This window comes from Ornithodoros turicata, unplaced genomic scaffold (genome assembly GCF_037126465.1).
Source record: "Ornithodoros turicata isolate Travis unplaced genomic scaffold, ASM3712646v1 ctg00001006.1, whole genome shotgun sequence".
Lineage (NCBI taxonomy): Eukaryota > Metazoa > Arthropoda > Arachnida > Ixodida > Argasidae > Ornithodoros > Ornithodoros turicata.
Window position 1 is genome coordinate 36,482 of NW_026999437.1, and position 16,393 is coordinate 52,874.

Sequence of the window (16,393 nt, forward strand, 5' to 3'; positions counted from 1 at the left end):
GGGAGATTAGTAGGTTCCTCATGCTGCAACACATGGGGTTGTAGTGGAACACCGAGTACCTCTTCTTCTTCTTCCTCCGTCTCGGGCCGTCATCCATCAAGGGAGATTGGCCATTGCTAAATTCCCAGTTGGGCGCAAGTGTTCCAGTCGCAGATTCGGATAACTTGCTCTAGGCCAGAGCAAGACGCTCCACTGCGGAGTCCTCTAATTGCTCCGACTCTGCCATTGGAATTCAACAGGAGATTCCTGACTCCAACGACTGAGGAGGCCATCCACGAGATGCACAACGCCAAAGTAATTTCTAAACTGGATTTGACCATGGGATATCACCAGGTCGAGCATAACGAAAGATCACGGGAGATCACAACTTTCAGCACACACCAAGGGCTGTACCTGTATGGTATGCAGATACAAGCGTCTTCTATTTGGGGTATCGTAATAGCGGAAATATATGTGCATAGTGCGGAAGTACATATGCATCTTCGCCAACAACAGGGTCAGGCTTCTGGGACACATTCTGTCGGACAAGGAATCAAAGCCATCAGTGATGCCTGGGCTCCAGAGAACGTCATGGAACTGCGAGGGTTCGTGGTTCTGGTCAGTTTCTACGGGAAGCAAGAACGCTAAGACACGTTGATTGTGGGCGCCCACTGAAGTCCCGTCGGGTTAGGAGCAGTGGTGACTTAGGAACAAGGGTTGTCGGTTGCTCAATTTAGTCCGTAGATGAGTAACACTGCTTACGGTGCACAACCATTTCATCCAAGGCCAGGATTCATTGGTTTGGCCATTTTTTTATTTATAAACGACTTGGTAACCTTTCTTGCTGTGTCGACAATTCTATGTACCGTTGATACTTTATTATTTCTTCAAAGCTGTGATATTGTGAGTCTGTATTGTGTGAAGGCGAACAGTGCATTAGTCCATCCAGTCCATCTATCTCTTATCTTATCTTATGTTATATCTCGACAAGTATGACAGATCCTATGAACTGTACGCATGATTGTGTGAACTGCATGACAGTTTCCAATAATAAAAAGCAATGTCGAAGTCTTACGAACTGTGATTGCACTAAGGGAAGGTAAACGGGTAGTAACACTATTACAACTGAAATTAAAATGAACAAGAGTTTGGTGCAGAGGCTGCACTTCATGAGGTTACTGAAATAAACATGCTGCTCGCATATATACACCAATAGAGGGCGAGAGTGCAATATACAGTTAAAAAGACAACAAAAATGAGGGCGATTAATGTAATTGATGCGATGACAGTGCGTTAGCATTAGACATTCGTCTTATTTATAATTGCTTCTCATACACAATGCATACCTAGATTCCACCACACCACAGATACCACACGAGAGACACCACACCACGCACATGCAGACATGACACACATGGCATACGCCATACGACATGGTTAGTACACAGACTCAGCCGCTCGCGAAACCTCGAAGAATGTACGAGACACCTCCGAACATTTGCACATACGAGGCGCAACTGACGGCGGCTCTCCGAGCTGCCATCGCCGTCGCTCCACGTTCCCACGCTTCTACGTGACGGAGAACAGCATATCAGCGTGCGGAGCGCAGCCCAATTTGCTATTCTGCGTCACGTGCCGCGCTGTAGACGTACGCCACGGTCTCACCCCGCTACAACGCCGGCTTCTCTTCGAAATGCGGCTTCTAATGCTCACGCATTAAAGCATAAAAATGCACACATACAATTCAAAGAAGATATCGAAATGCCGAGTCTGAACATAGGGAAGAGGTAACAATAAATCGTGTAATACATTGTGTGGGATGAGCGGGTGTGTTGTTGGGAAGTGAAATGGGGATTAGGGCTAAAAGTTCCGAATGAAGACACTAGGGAAGCAGGCTTAATGCGCGCCGGGAATCAACTAACAAAGAACAAACACCTCCTGCTGCATTATGGCATTATTGGAAATCGCCCATGGGTTGCGAAAAGAATAAGGAAACGCATAAGAAAGGAGAGGAAAGGATACCATCTGGGAGACGACTTCATGTCACCCAGGACTGTGAGCGGTACACGTGTGAACGCTGTGTGTTTCGATGCCAACTTGAACTCCTTGAGCATAGACCATTCAGCTTGTCCAAAGCACTCGCACTTGGCTCATGGAGCTCCCGTGAGCATCAGTGCCGGGCACTTCGCTCCCTTTTAGCTTTCATGCAAGCGACTGGACTCCTCGAAGAGATCTAAACGACACCCCGACCCGTCGGCGCTTCGCGTTCACCATAATTCATCCTCTCATATTAACCTCTGTGAAGTGGGGTAGGGTCCCGTGGCTACCACGGGGAAACATTCCATGTCATCATCACTTTTCCTGCATTTATTGTTGTTGTTGGGAGACGACTTACACGGAAAATGAAAAATTTAACAAATGTAAAAGGCCAGCGTGTATGCTTAGCCAATGTGGTTGAAGTAGGATTTACGATTTTTTCATTTGATCTCATTTTCAAATCCGGACTCAAGAAGTATAATTGATAATTGAGTGTTCAAGCCATGTCCCGGGGTATTAAAGGTGCATGGATAAACGGGTGGGACAGCTATTGACTATGTCGTAAACCCAATTTTTAGGAATTTGGTAACGTCGTCCTCTCGTGCAAACAGCTTTATCCTTCAGAGAATATAAACCTTTCGTAGCGCACGTCCTGTTGATTGACACTAGCATAGATGAAGAGCCTAAAGAGCAATCGCGACCTTAGAATGATCGACTTCTTTGAACCAGCATTTATGCAAGTTTCAGAAGCAAATAGCTTAGTGAAGTCGCTCCTTTCAAATCGTCATTGTGAACGAACCACACACAACGCAATACGAAAGGTCACATTCAGGGACGGATCCAGGATTTTTCTGAGAGGGGGGTCCAGCCTTGCCCAGCGCCGTAGATACGAACTCGAGGTCAAGTAAACACTATGTTTAGACAAAAACTGAGGGGTGGGGTCAGGATATCCTGACCCCTCCCCCCCCCTCTAGGTCCGCCCCTGGTGACTCACATTCATCTATTTTTCTGAGCAGGTACAAACCATTTGCTTGTCCCCAGCTTCCGCACACTTGAGAGGACGTCTCTGCGTTTGGAATCCTCGCGTATTTTTAACGGATGACATGTATTTTGCCTGATGTGTTATCGGTCCGAAAGCGAGGCATTACCTTCCCATTAGAACCTACCTAAGCCTTTTGAAATGTCATACATAAAATATGTTGCGTACAGGCAGGAACGCGTATTATACGCATGAAGACCCAACCCTTATCGCAAGAAAAGACGTCGCCCCTCGGATTTCTCATCTCTGAAAATGCGACAGACGGGGTACAAGGTACAAGTGCACAGAGCGGACAGATAAGCGCGCATTATCTGCACGCCGTGCCATATCCTCTATTTGATGCTTTCCTGTTGCAACCCTGTCTATTCAGTTGCGCAGTGGCAAGGCAGCGAGAAACACGACTGTTTTCTGAAGTGAGCAAAAGCCCGGTCAGCTTTTGGAGCGTACATCACAGCTGAACACGTTTAAGGTAAGCGGTTGACCTTGTCTGGTTTCGGGTGTTACGCAATTAAAGAAAATTATGGCTTGGGGTTCGTCGATAATAATTGAGCCTCTGCATGCAATAAAGGCTTATACTTATAAAGGCAATAAAGGCTAAAACTTATGCAATAAGTTTTGATGAAGTTTTTTTTGGTTTGCGATTTTTCGACTAGCAGAGATTCAATTAACAGCCGTGAATGTCCCAGGGTAAGAAAAGTACATGCGCATTCAATCCTCCAGTCTTTCCTTTTTTTCCCTTTTCTAACACCATTTATATTGCTATTCGAAACTATCCAAGCTATTTATCCAAGGGCTGCACGTAAAGGAACCTCGAATTAGGTATGCTTCAAGGAATATAGACGTTCCGTGGCATACGTCCTGTTCGTTGACCCTGGCATAAATGGACACTGTGAAGAGAAGTCATGACCTCAGAATGATCGACTTCTTTCCAATTGTATTTGTATAAGTCTGGGAAACAAGTTACTCAGTGAAGTTCATCCTTTCATATTATGGTTGTAAAAAAAGAACCGAATAAAACAGAACAGGGAAGGTCACCTGCATCTCTTTTTTCTGAGCAGTTACAATTCATATGCTCGTCCGCTGTTTCTGCACATTTGAGTAGACTTCTGTATGGGTGGGACTCCCCGCGTGTCGTTTAACGCTGGATACGCCTTTTGTCCTGCCTGTTGTCGGTTCGAAAGCGCGGCCGCATATTCAGAATACAGGGCACACAGCCGGGGAAAACGTATTCAGTGCGTGACTATAGTGTTGGGGCGCGGGCAGTGCATATCGAAGGTGTGGCAAGTGGGAGGAGCTGTCCTGTGCGCCACTTGAGGGAGCTGTCGGTAGTGATGTAAAACTACCGGAGTGCTATCGATACTATCGACAGTACGAAAAACCATCGAGAGTATACTATCGATAGTCGATCGTCGACAGACTATCGATGATAGTATCAGTAGTTGACTGTCAGAAAACTATCGGAGAGGAGATAAAAATTAAAAAGAGCATGTCTCACTCCTACACGTTAAAGATTACAACTCAGAGCAGCTTTCCCTCCGACGTTGACCCTGAGCTTGTCACGCAATGTCGCAATGTCGTGATACTCTGCACTGGATTCATTGGCATTGCGGTCTCACGAGTAGCATACTAGCTCCCGTGGCATAGTGGTTAGGATGATCGCTTTCCACGCCATGACTGGGAGGTGACACGGGTTCGAATCCTGTCACCGGCTGTGCTGTCCGATGCTTTCCCTGGGTTACCCGAAGACTTTCCAGACGAATGTCGGCACAGTTCCCCCTGAAGTCGGCCCAGGATGCATACTTACCCCCTGTCCGCCACTCCTCCCTGCTATCCTCTCTCCATCTGCCCACGTCGTACCCTGCTCATGGCCACAGTTGCTTCGCGGCGCTAACACATAACTAAAAAAAAAACGCGTAGCGTGCAACTATGTCAGCAGCGTGTTCTGTCGCCGCTTGCAGTGGGTTATTCATACATTACAGCTAAAGGGAAGTCGTGTCACTACGTGATTCCGTTTTCGTTGTCACAGTGCTAGTGCGAAAACGAAGACGGGAACGAAAGCATCCTTATAGTGAGAACCAATCAAGCAATCGATAGCAAAGAAAGAACAAAGGAAGAGTATGATGTACCATGATGAAGTACCAGCTTGCCTGCACTCTAGCGGTACTCACTAGTACTATTGATTGTGAGTTATTGTAAAACTATGTATAGTTTTTAAACACTATTTAGAGTGCTGTCGATAGTCAACAATGGATAGCTTTTACACTATCGATAGTGGTATCCGTTGTCCACTATTGATAGTTTTTGAAAGAAACAAATAACTAGCGATAGTATCCATAGTAAGTGTCGCGATAGTTCTGCATCACTAGCCGTCGGACGACCTGAGTCAGAGCAGTGTATAACAAAAGGGCGTCTGCCCATTAATGAGACCTGCCTAGTACCAGGTGCCTGGCCAATGGAGCTCGTGCACAGGACGTCACGCGCGCCCTTTGAGCGTCTTTGAGCCACGTGACTTGGGAAAACATGGGGATGCGTCACAGCCGTTATACTGCGGGCCGAATGAGGCATCAGCGTTTGTTTTTACAATTACCTGTCGTAATTGCACATATACGGCAACAACGCACGGCATGCCCTCCTACTGTGACTGCGTTGCGACAATATGTTTTCCTGAGTCACATGACCAAACGTGACGTCGCTGCACCAGCCTCATTGCCGGTCGAAGTGACGGTGAAGTTATACTTTGGCCTTATTTACTGGGCGTCACTATGTTGGGGTAACTGCATTGGTTTGGATTGAATCGGATACCCCTAGCTACATGCCGAAACGACGGATTTTGACCCCACTTTTATCAACGGCATCTGCATGGAGAGAGGCATGTTGGGAAGACGCAGAACGGCAGAAATGGTTGCTCGCAGAACTGATGGGCCAGGAAAAAGGCAGAACCGCTTCTTCGTACACAGATGGGTTCCGGTATTACCTCTAATCGCGTAACATGCAGACGAAATCAGCAGTTGGCAAATATGTGTGTATAGGTAAAAGTCAATGATACAATGAAAAATTTTACGCATGCAGTGGCGTCTTTCCCGCTATTTTCTTGGGACCGCGCCCTTCACTGGGCATTACGTTATTGACGGAACATATGGCAGAGCGCATATACAAGCTGGTCTCGCAGATACTTATACGAAGATGTATGCTATCGGAATGAAATTAAAGTAGACTGTGAAGAAATTTGTTGCACGAAATCTCCGTTTCGCCTTTCCAAGAAGCACCTCCATGATGGGGAAATGTTCGTGTCATAGCGGCCCCCATAGAAGACAGCAACCAATGAAATGCGGCCACGTTTGATTGGCAGGTTGAGTCTCCGTTTTAGGTTCCTTCTATTGGCCTTCCTGGAACCCTGAAGGCCATAAGGGAAAGTGGATCAGCCGATGAGTTCACCGTCGGTTTCATAAGCCAACTGTCAAAACAAGACGGGGGAACAAGGGAAGTCTTGAACAGTTAAAATATAGCAGTCATCGCGACAGCACGGGAACCTAACCACGTACCTGCTGATTGCCGGTCGAGTGCAAATATTTCAATTGCTCATGTTCTTGTGCATCTTGAAGATTGTTTTGTGTTCATCCGTTGTGTGTTTCAGTCTCAGAACCGTTACCTTCGAAGAGGATCTTCTCGCCGGATAGTTTGTGAAGTTCTGTTCCGGAGGACAGCCACTTTGGCGCCAACCAGTCGTTCCTCCAGTCTGCGACGCTCCACTGATGCGCAGCCCCCGTGTGCAACCCGTCCAACAGAAGCTTCTGATACCTGGTTCATCCCGTCGCACGTCTCAAGGGAATGTGCCCTTGAAATAAAAGCACGCAACTAAGAGGTAATTTACCTTGCTGCCTAAATGTTCCGCATTGCGTAGCTGTACTGAAATGTTTTAACTGAAAAAGTGACATAGCAAAGATAATAAATGGGAGTAGATTTACACGTAAAGTGATCATGCTGCATGTGCCGTAGGGTGCAATTTCGACAGCCTGGGGCTCTTTCGACGTGCGCTTGAAATCTCCGCCACGCGGTGCTGGAAGCAGTGTTCAGCATACGGCACACTGTATTTAGGCTTCCTCGCGGAAGTTAGCGTGTTAAAGGAACTTGTACGCTGCCACTGAGTTGCTGGCGTCCTCGGCCACATTCGAACACACAAAAAGACGACGCACATGCTGCGCCAACTGGGCCACCAAAGCCGGTCGACGTCGACAAGTGCGGCTATCATTTGGGGACGGTCTGGAATTTCCAACAGGCCTTGGGAGATGGAAGGATTATTTGTTGTTGCTGGTGCTTAGACTTCGACGAGAAAGTTCGTGTCGGACATCTGAGGAGGGGTCTAATCACTTTACCAGATGAATAGCACGGACTTACTCTTACTGATCTAGAGATGTATGTTCTGTCATGTGCTTGCAGGACTCACGCCTTACGAAGGGCAGGTCACTCGTCAAGAAGGGCACGTGACAAAACACGTGCACGGCAGCTCTTCCTACGTGCCTCTCCTTTTTCATTTCCCGCCACGCGTTAGCTCGTTAGACGTGCAAGTGATTAAGCCCCCAGAGAACGATGGTTTAATGTCAAACCAAAGGTGGCTGTTCGACATTTCAGTTAACTGCCTGCATGCATGGAATGATTGCTATAGCCCTTGGTAAGGCCTAAAGGGGTACTGAAATCGTCGGCAACCGCACACATCTAAGCGTGCGTTTTAGCAACATTACACTCCATATGTCCTATTGGAAAAGTGCTACCCCTCTTTGGAGAAGACTACTCTTGTGAGGTAGGGTTTTAGCGAACTGTGACCGCCCTCCGTATCGCTATCAGCCAGTCAGGGCGCAGCCTGCTGTCTTGTAGGATGGTTCCTTCTACAGGCGACTGAGTCCCTGTACAAGGAAGTGTACCTCTTTCCGGGTTCGTACTTTGTGAGGTGGAAATGGCTTGACAAGTGCGGCTATCGCTTTGGGGGAAAGTCTGGAATTACAAGTAACGATAGATGGATTATTTATTGCCGCTAGTGCTGATTGAAAACTCAACCAGGATGTTCATGTCAGACATCTGAGGAGGGGACTAACCATTTTTGACAGACATATAGCATATACTGTTTCTTACTAATTTATTTTCAAAGATATACATTCTGTCGTATGCTTGCAGGACTTACAGGGCCTGGAGAGAATACGATGGACGAAGCAGGAAAGTCGTCTGGCTCTAGCGTCAGCATGGAGAGGTCCCACGAGACGGCACCAATGCGGAAAGCGATGCATGACGCCATCGACAGAGGAAACTTCGGTGACGTGGAAAAATGTCTCAACGAGAACAAAGATCTCAGGCAGTGGTTGGATCCGGAGACTGAGAAATCGGCTTTGCGTAACGCGCTAAAGAAGAAAGAACTTAAAATATCTGCACTGCTAGTGTCTCGTAGCTGCAGATTTAACGAGGCGAACAAAAACAAAGAAGGAAAACTCTTCATGAAGCTGACTCCCTTGGAGAAAAGCGAATATCATTATCAACTGCGCCTACTCGTACACACATGCGACCCCATTCAACGACTACTATGTAAATCGTCAAGCAAAACGAGTGACATGTTCGAGACCAAAGTTAAAGAACTGTACGAAAAACTGTACGAGATCCCGATGGTGGACACTATCCTCCGGGTTGTTGCCACGTCCCTCTGGTTAGAGGTCACATTCGACTTTCACAGCAACAGATTGGTCTGTATGCTGGGGAACGATTACAGAGCCACCTTGGGCGTTACTATGCTCCGAGAGGAACAAATCTACCTTGCAGCAAAGATGAATGACGATGAACTTCTAGGAACGATGGCTCACGAGTTTTGTCATGCTGCCCTGGGCATGGTGTACGAAAATAATGGAAAGCCATTCGAGCAAAATGACGGGGCGCGCAGAAACCACTACCAACGCATTCTCAATGAGATCGAGCCTGGTATATGTAAAATGCACGATGTAATAGCGCAGGCATTCCATAACACATCTGTTAAAGAAGAGGAACTTGTGGTGCGAGTTCCCCACCTGCTCGCACTGATGCGTTTTCGAATGCACGGCACCCACGAGGCACACATGCCATCAGGGGAAGCTCTTCTGCAGGAACAAGTTCCTAAATTGTTCGGTTTTTTTAGGGATATCATTCTTCCAGATATGGAAGAGTTCATCAGCAAAAATCGTCCAGAAAAAGACAGACAGCAAATAAGGGAACAAAACCAGCGACTTGGTAAGGCTGACAAGATACGAAGCCTCGGAATAGAGTTTAAGACCAAGCTTGATTTACAAGATTACCCACTTCTCGTTCTGACGGCTCCTAACTTGTCATTCCTCGAAATAATGATCTACGACGCGGTTACATTGAAGAGACAGTCGTATGTATTCCTCGAGTTAAAGAACTGGGACGGTGTTCTGGAAGAAGCGTTGTTGAAGAACAAGTGCAGCTATGTCATTATTTCGTCTGGCAGAAAACATTACCGGCAAGGGAAACGTCGAAATGCGAATACAAAACTGTTAAAGGATTTGGCTACAATTAGGGGCACCAAAGTGATTGTGCTGACTGAAAATGCTGAGCATGATAACTTCGTGGAAGAGATTAATGATCGTTTAGGAAATAGGGCACACGTCCTTGCCGTGTCAAATTGTACGCTTTCCGACGTGACAGATAAATGCAAAGCGGACTCGTTGAAATTATCTTATGTTCGGCTTCAAGACGACAGCGAGCTATCAATTTGTGAGCTAATGGCATCTAGAGGCGAAAGAGGACACGTGAACCTAGAGGAACTGACTGGGGACAGATTTTCGGACGTACTGGACGAAAACACGTTTCTAAAGTTGTGTCGAGAGAAAACAGTTGATGTAGGACCCAAACTCAAGACGCTGGACAAACATATAGCTAGCTACTACGTTGAACGCACATGCGAACGAGTCACTCAGGTGGACCTGAGTCTGGCGTTACGTACTCTGACGAACGAAGCATTTGCCATCGTGGGTTCCTGCGGCAAAATCCTCGATGCATTGGTTCCTCCCGGGTGTCATGCGAGCCGTCACAGCCAAGTGAAACGGTTCGAAAGATGTGTGCTGCTGGATAATGCGGACGATTACGACACACTTTCCCAATTCGCTTGCTACGAAGAAAAGACAGTCCACCTTCTTCAGTACGATTCACAAAGCTCAGAATTCCACTGGGTCAGATCCAACGGACCTCTTGGACCTCTACGGGAAGCGGTTTCCGGCACATGCAAGGTTCATGACATGGAAGCATTGATCCGTGACGTTCCTGGTAAGGTCATGGTCATTTGTGGCGACCCAGGAATGGGAAAAAGTGTCATGTCATTGCGCATGGCTCAGCATATAAAAACTATGGATAAAATGGCATGGGTGCTCCATGTTGACCTGCAAAAGATTGATATTCAGTCTGTGGATTGCAGCACCGTTGGAGATATGGTGCTTGCTAAATTCTGCGGCTTAAAGCAGGATACCTTCGAGTTCAACCTTCTCAAAAGGAGTATTTCGAGTGGTTGGCCGTTCAAAGTTGTCGTCATCTTCGACGCATTTGATGAAGTAGTCGCCCAAGTCCGTAAATTTTTGATGGAATTAGTAGTCGCCCTGCGAAAAACTATGATTTCAAAAATATTTTTGTTCGGCCGGAATTGCTTCAAGCCCGAATTGCAAAACAAGTTTAACACGATAGCTTTCGAAATCGTTGGTTTCAGAGATGAAGAACAAGTCCAATATTTGAAACGGTTTTGGAAACGGAATGGTCGCAAAATCGATGATGAGAAACTGGATTCATGCGCCCGCAGATCCTTAGGAAGGTTTTCTTCACAGTGGAACGACAAGCTCACCAAGAACCCCCTGCTTGTTCACATGATTGCAGAAATCGATGAAGCACGAGTCGAGCACTTGGAACAAGGAAACCCCGAAGATGAGAAGCCTGTACACGCAGAAAAATACAGCACCTTAAACATCTACGAGGAGTTCGTTGAAACTAAGCTCACAATCTATCAGAAGAAACAGACAGGCGGAACAGATTCAAACAAAAGCCTCATAGCTGTACAGGACGAAAAGGTAAAGACAAGGTCATCCCTGTACGAGGATCACGGTCTTCTCGCTCTCAAAGTCGTTTTCAACCAGGAATTGCTGGCCATGTTGCTAAGCAAAAAGGAGCTGCGGAACATTGAACCTGGTGGAACGCTAATGAAACGTGTCGTTGATGGTTACCTTAAGCACGGATTGATAGACGGACACAACAAGGGAATTCCTGTGTTTGTGCACAGAACATTTGCCGAGTTTTTCGCAGCATGTTTTCTTGCTAATGAGGTTACGGAGGAAGCAGACGCGGCCGGTCGCGTCACAAAGATAGTTGCCAGCATGTACAGAAATATCGATTATGACGGAATCCTCAACTTCTTCGATGCATTGGGAGCAAAGTCTCACGCACTTCACTGTCATGTCATGAACAATGACTGGCGTAGTGTTGAGAATCTTGCAGAGGTGCCCTTCAGCCGCGACGGGTTTCTAAGGTCGCCAGTGCATATAGCAGCGTTGCATGCAGGTGAAGTGATATTGGTCGCGGTTACTAGAAAGCACGGTAAGCAAATAGCTGAGGAATTGCTAGAAGAAGACGGACTTGGAATGACACCTTTGATGTACGCGGACAGCAAGCGCGATTGGCAAAGAGTGAATGTATTTTGCACAATGTGCAGTGAAAAGAGCGTGAACTGGGCGAAACAACTACCTGTTTCCATTAAAAACATTAGAGAAGAAAGAGACTTCGCGTATTCAGTGATACTTCATGTCGTGTTATGGAAGTGTACAGAACTCTTCAATTGCCTTTTAAAAGCATGTTCCGATCTGAAGACAGCCGAACGGCCCCTTGTTTCGGACACCCAAGAAATGAGACATGGGCAAGTAACGAAGGAACCAGTAATCGACGTTGATGCAATCAAGTGCGACTTCGAACACACGCCTATATTCCACGCGACGTCGTATGAAGTCTTCAAGGTTCTGTTACCTCATTCGGACATTAGAGCCCTCGCCAAACACGACTCCACACTCTTACACGTGTACGCGGCGGTGGGAGCACACGATGCTTGCAAATACGTTCTAAATCGTCTACCGAGCGATGCACCCAATGCAGATGGTCAGACGCCGCTGCACATGAGTATTATTCATGGTAATGCGGACACTGTGGATATCCTGATACCTCATGCGGCAACAAAAGATGCATGTGACAAAAGAAGAAACACAGCATTGCATCTGGCAGCTGTTCCCGATTCCATTTCTGAAAGAGGGACGCTCTGCAATTGGCTGCTTGGGGACGTGTTCTGCAGTGAGTCCTCAACGTCGATGCACGGAAATGCCTCAGTAGTGCAAACAGAGGTAATGGAGAAGATCCTTCCCCATGTAGCTACCACCGTTCGTAACTGCGATGGTGACACTGCTTTGCACGAGAGTTCCAACAGCGTTTTCGTGAGTTCGGTGATGCTTCTGCTACCCTATTCCGATGTAGATGTGAAAAATAACACTGGCGAGACGCCACTTCTAAGCAGCGTTAGTGGACTATCCTTTGACAGGGATATGATCAATATACTCGGCAGTGAAGACGGCAGTACTGAGAACGCGCGAAAGAGCAACACCTTTGGAAAGGAAGACATTAAAATCACGAAGCTGCTTTTGCCCCATTCACTCGTGAATGCTGCCGATGAAGATGATCGCACTGCACTTGATCGGAGTGTTCGTAGAGGAAAACTGGACGTAGTAAAGCTTTTGTTTCCTCATTTTTCAGCCAATTCTACAGACAAACATGGACGAACCTTGTTCCACTGGGCTGTCATAATGGGCCACTTGGACGTTGTCAGTTTCTTTCTTCCCAGGATGTGTATCAATGTACGAGATGACCACGGTGCTACTCCACTCATCTACAGCGCTCTCTATGGCCATAACGACATCGTGAAGGTTCTCCTTCCTCTCGTATCGACCGACGTCCCTGACACATCTGGATTACTTCCGTTGCATTATTCCGCCAGGCGAGGCCACACTGACATTGTTGAATTTCTTCTTCCCCATTCATTTGCTTCTAAGTGTGCGGAACATGGTTCCACCACGCTGCATCTTAGCGCGAGAGAGGGTCGCGTAGAAACATTGAAAGTGATCCTGCCTCACTCAGATGCTGTTATTTGTGACGACGGCGGTGATACAGCTATCCATGTGAGCACGTACGGCCTCTACTATGACGTGGTGCAACTATTACTTCCTTATTCAGAAGTAGATGCCTCGAATAAGTTGGGGAAGACATCATTTCTGCGAGCATGTTGCGATTCCGACCAACGGCAACAAGAGAGCCCCGCGGGGTGCAGCGGAAGCAGCAGCATGCTTGGAACACGAAACGTCAAAATAATCAAACTCCTGCTGCTCCATTCGGTCGGCAATGCTACCGATGTAGGAAACTGCACTCCACTTCATCTAAGTGCTCGCGGAGGAAACTTGGATGTAGTAAAGCTGATGTTTCCTCAATTGCCAGCCAATGATACCGACAAACGTGGACGGTCCGCGTTACACTGGGCTGTCATCATGGGCCACTTGGACGTTGTCAATTTCTTTCTTCCCAGGATGTGTATCAATGTACGAGATGACCACGGTGCTACTCCACTCATCTACAGCGCTCTCTATGGCCATATCGACATAGTGAAGGTTCTGCTTCCTGTCATATCGGCCGATGTCCCTGACACGTCGGGATTAATTCCGTTGCATTATTCTGCCAGCGAAGGTTACATTGAAGTTGTTGAATTTCTTCTTCCCCATTCATTTGATCCTAAGGGTGTGGAACGTGGTTCCACCACGCTGCATCTCACCGCAAGTGAGGGTCACGTAGAAGCATTACAAGTGATTCTCCCTCACTCAGATACTGTTATTTGCAATGACGACGGTGACACTTCTATGCATCTGAGCGCGGCCAACCACCACTGCGATGTGCTGCAATTGTTACTTCCTTATTCTGAAGCAAATGCCACGAATAAATTTGGCATGACAGCGCTCGCGTACATTTTCGAAAAAGACGTCCAGCAGTGTGAGAAGAAACGTGAAAACGGCGAGGAGAACAGACAGATGGAAGTGCCAGAAAAGAAAGACATCAAAATGATCAAACTGCTGATGCTCCACGCAGATGCGAATGTTGTTGACAATGAAGGACGAACTGCATTTCGACTGGCTGCCTCTCTGAGATGGTTCAATATAAAGAAACTGTTTCTTCCGCACTTAGATGTTACCTCTCTTGGAATTCAAGCAACACACGAGGATGCCGTGGAGGCGCTAAGTTAATTGTAACAATTCCTGACTTTGTTCGGGCTACGTTGTTGCACAGGTATTTGCTCTGGTGATCAATAACAAAGGGTCAGCAGCAGTACAGAAGCGGATCCGTTATTCAGCGACTGAATCCCAGTGACCTGGCGCAGTTACGAAATTGAGATACATTTATGTCGGCCTGTAACAAAGTATGGCGGTACGTTGATACACATAAGTAACGTAAGTGACTAAATGTTAGTTGACTGGCAGGATAGCAAGCGATGTCCTTCCCCCTGGAAGCTGTGTGTTTTGAGCAGGGTTGCGGAATGGGGCCCCCAATTCCATTCCGTGGAACGGAGATTTGTGATAATTCCATCCCTTTCAATTCCTTAAAGGTATGGGCAATCCCCACTCCTGGAATGGGCTCGGCAACCCCATTCCATTCCGCCTTCAATAAAAGAAAACGGACCGCTAACCATACTGGCTAGCCCAGCAGCCCCCGGAGCACCCATACCATTCCATTCCAATAATTCCATTCCTGCGAAAAACCGCCTACTTCCATTCCCATTCAATTCCTAGGACAGTTTCCGCTATTCCATTCCAATTCCATTCCGGGCTCTGATAAATCTGGAATGATTCCGGAATCATTCCAACCCCAGAATGGCAACTCCGCAACCCTGATTTTGAGTGTAACCAAGCCGTGCACAACTAACATATTTGAACGTTCGGCTAAGCCTCAGAGGCATTTGGATCGTCACGTTGCATGTGTATATATCCCCATATAGGATTTTGGCATCTATCGCCGTGTATATGTGCAGCTTTATTAAAATATTAGAATGAAAACGGCGGCTGTGCTTTTCTGCTTTGTGGGGTAGGTGGTGCTATGGCACGTTACACACATACGCGTATGTCACTCTTCAGGGAATTTGCTTTCGGGCACTATCTTTAAAGCATACAGTTAGCATTATGAGAATCACCATGCCGTGTTTGTTTCTTCATTGTTACAAGAACTAGCACAGTCCTCGAATTATCATCACTACGGTAACAGAGGGGTAACATCCCCAACCCGTATTCCCCAGCCCACTTAAAGGTCAGCTCCGGGGGGTGCCTTGATTTTTTGAAACTCTCACCATATTCGGGAAGCCCATATGGAACTATGTATGAAACCACCCTTCATTTCCAGAAAATGGCCCCGTATTTTACATAATCGTAAATTAACCATCGTAAAACAGACACGGGGGCCGCCATCTTTATGACGAGAGTGGTTTAGGCTGGTTATACAGCTGACGTTAGTAATATTAGTGTTCTTCAAGACATCGCTCTCTCTAACTGCGGAGCATACCGGAATGTCGGAAGGCGGTCGTTGGTGACAGGAAGCGTCTGGTCAATCGACGTAGGCTTCTTCATTGCAGTGTTGTTGTTGTTGTTTTTTTGGGGGGGGATGGCTTGCCAATGTCAAGACACGTTGTTGATAGCACCTCCGCACTTAGGATTCGTGCAACTATGCTGTCGCGCAGCCGGCCTGCGGCTAACTGGCGAAGAGCATCATGAACGTCACGTATTGTCGACAGAGCTGCGCTACGCCGACACACGAAACATATTTTTGTCGAAATTGTTGTTCTCTTTGATAAAGTAAGTCAACTGCTTGCTTAATTACAAGACTTGACTCTCGTATCGTTACGGCTCACCACCGCTGCACCACCTGCTGGTCGCAAGGTCGCGCACTGTGCACATATCACTCGGCGTTTGATGTTCCAGGAACAGTAATTAAGCTGCTTTAAGGGCATTATAATCATGTGAAAGAGTACCATTTGGGAACGCCGGGGTACCGTAGAGAAACCGTAGGTACGTATGTACGAGTAAGGCGTGAATGACAGCTCTAGCGGCAGATTCCTAATGAAAGTATTTGTCAAAGTTATGCATTGTCATATCTGCCAACCTGATGAACCAAAAATTTGGGTGACTGCCCCCGCACGGCGGGGAGAGGGGGACGCAATGATTATGCGCACCCGAAATAGCATTGCCACATATTGCGATT

General features: G+C 47.0%; 1 protein-coding gene across 1 annotated transcript; it reads left to right on the forward strand.

Annotated features, from left to right (window-relative positions):
• Positions 1 to 6,656: 6,656 nt before the first annotated feature.
• Positions 6,657 to 14,645, forward strand: LOC135376054 (uncharacterized). Its single transcript, XM_064608654.1, has 2 exons — positions 6,657 to 6,917; positions 8,225 to 14,645. Exon 2 carries the CDS (start codon positions 8,251 to 8,253, stop codon positions 14,389 to 14,391), a length of 6,141 nt encoding a protein of 2,046 aa, XP_064464724.1. The 5' UTR covers positions 6,657 to 6,917; positions 8,225 to 8,250; the 3' UTR covers positions 14,392 to 14,645.
• Positions 14,646 to 16,393: the final 1,748 nt, after the last annotated feature.

Bases quoted from the DNA above. Each gene is read 5' to 3' on its own strand.
- LOC135376054 (XM_064608654.1), top strand. From the start codon at position 8,251: ATGGACGAAGCAGGAAAGTCGTCTGGCTCTAGCGTCAGCATGGAGAGG.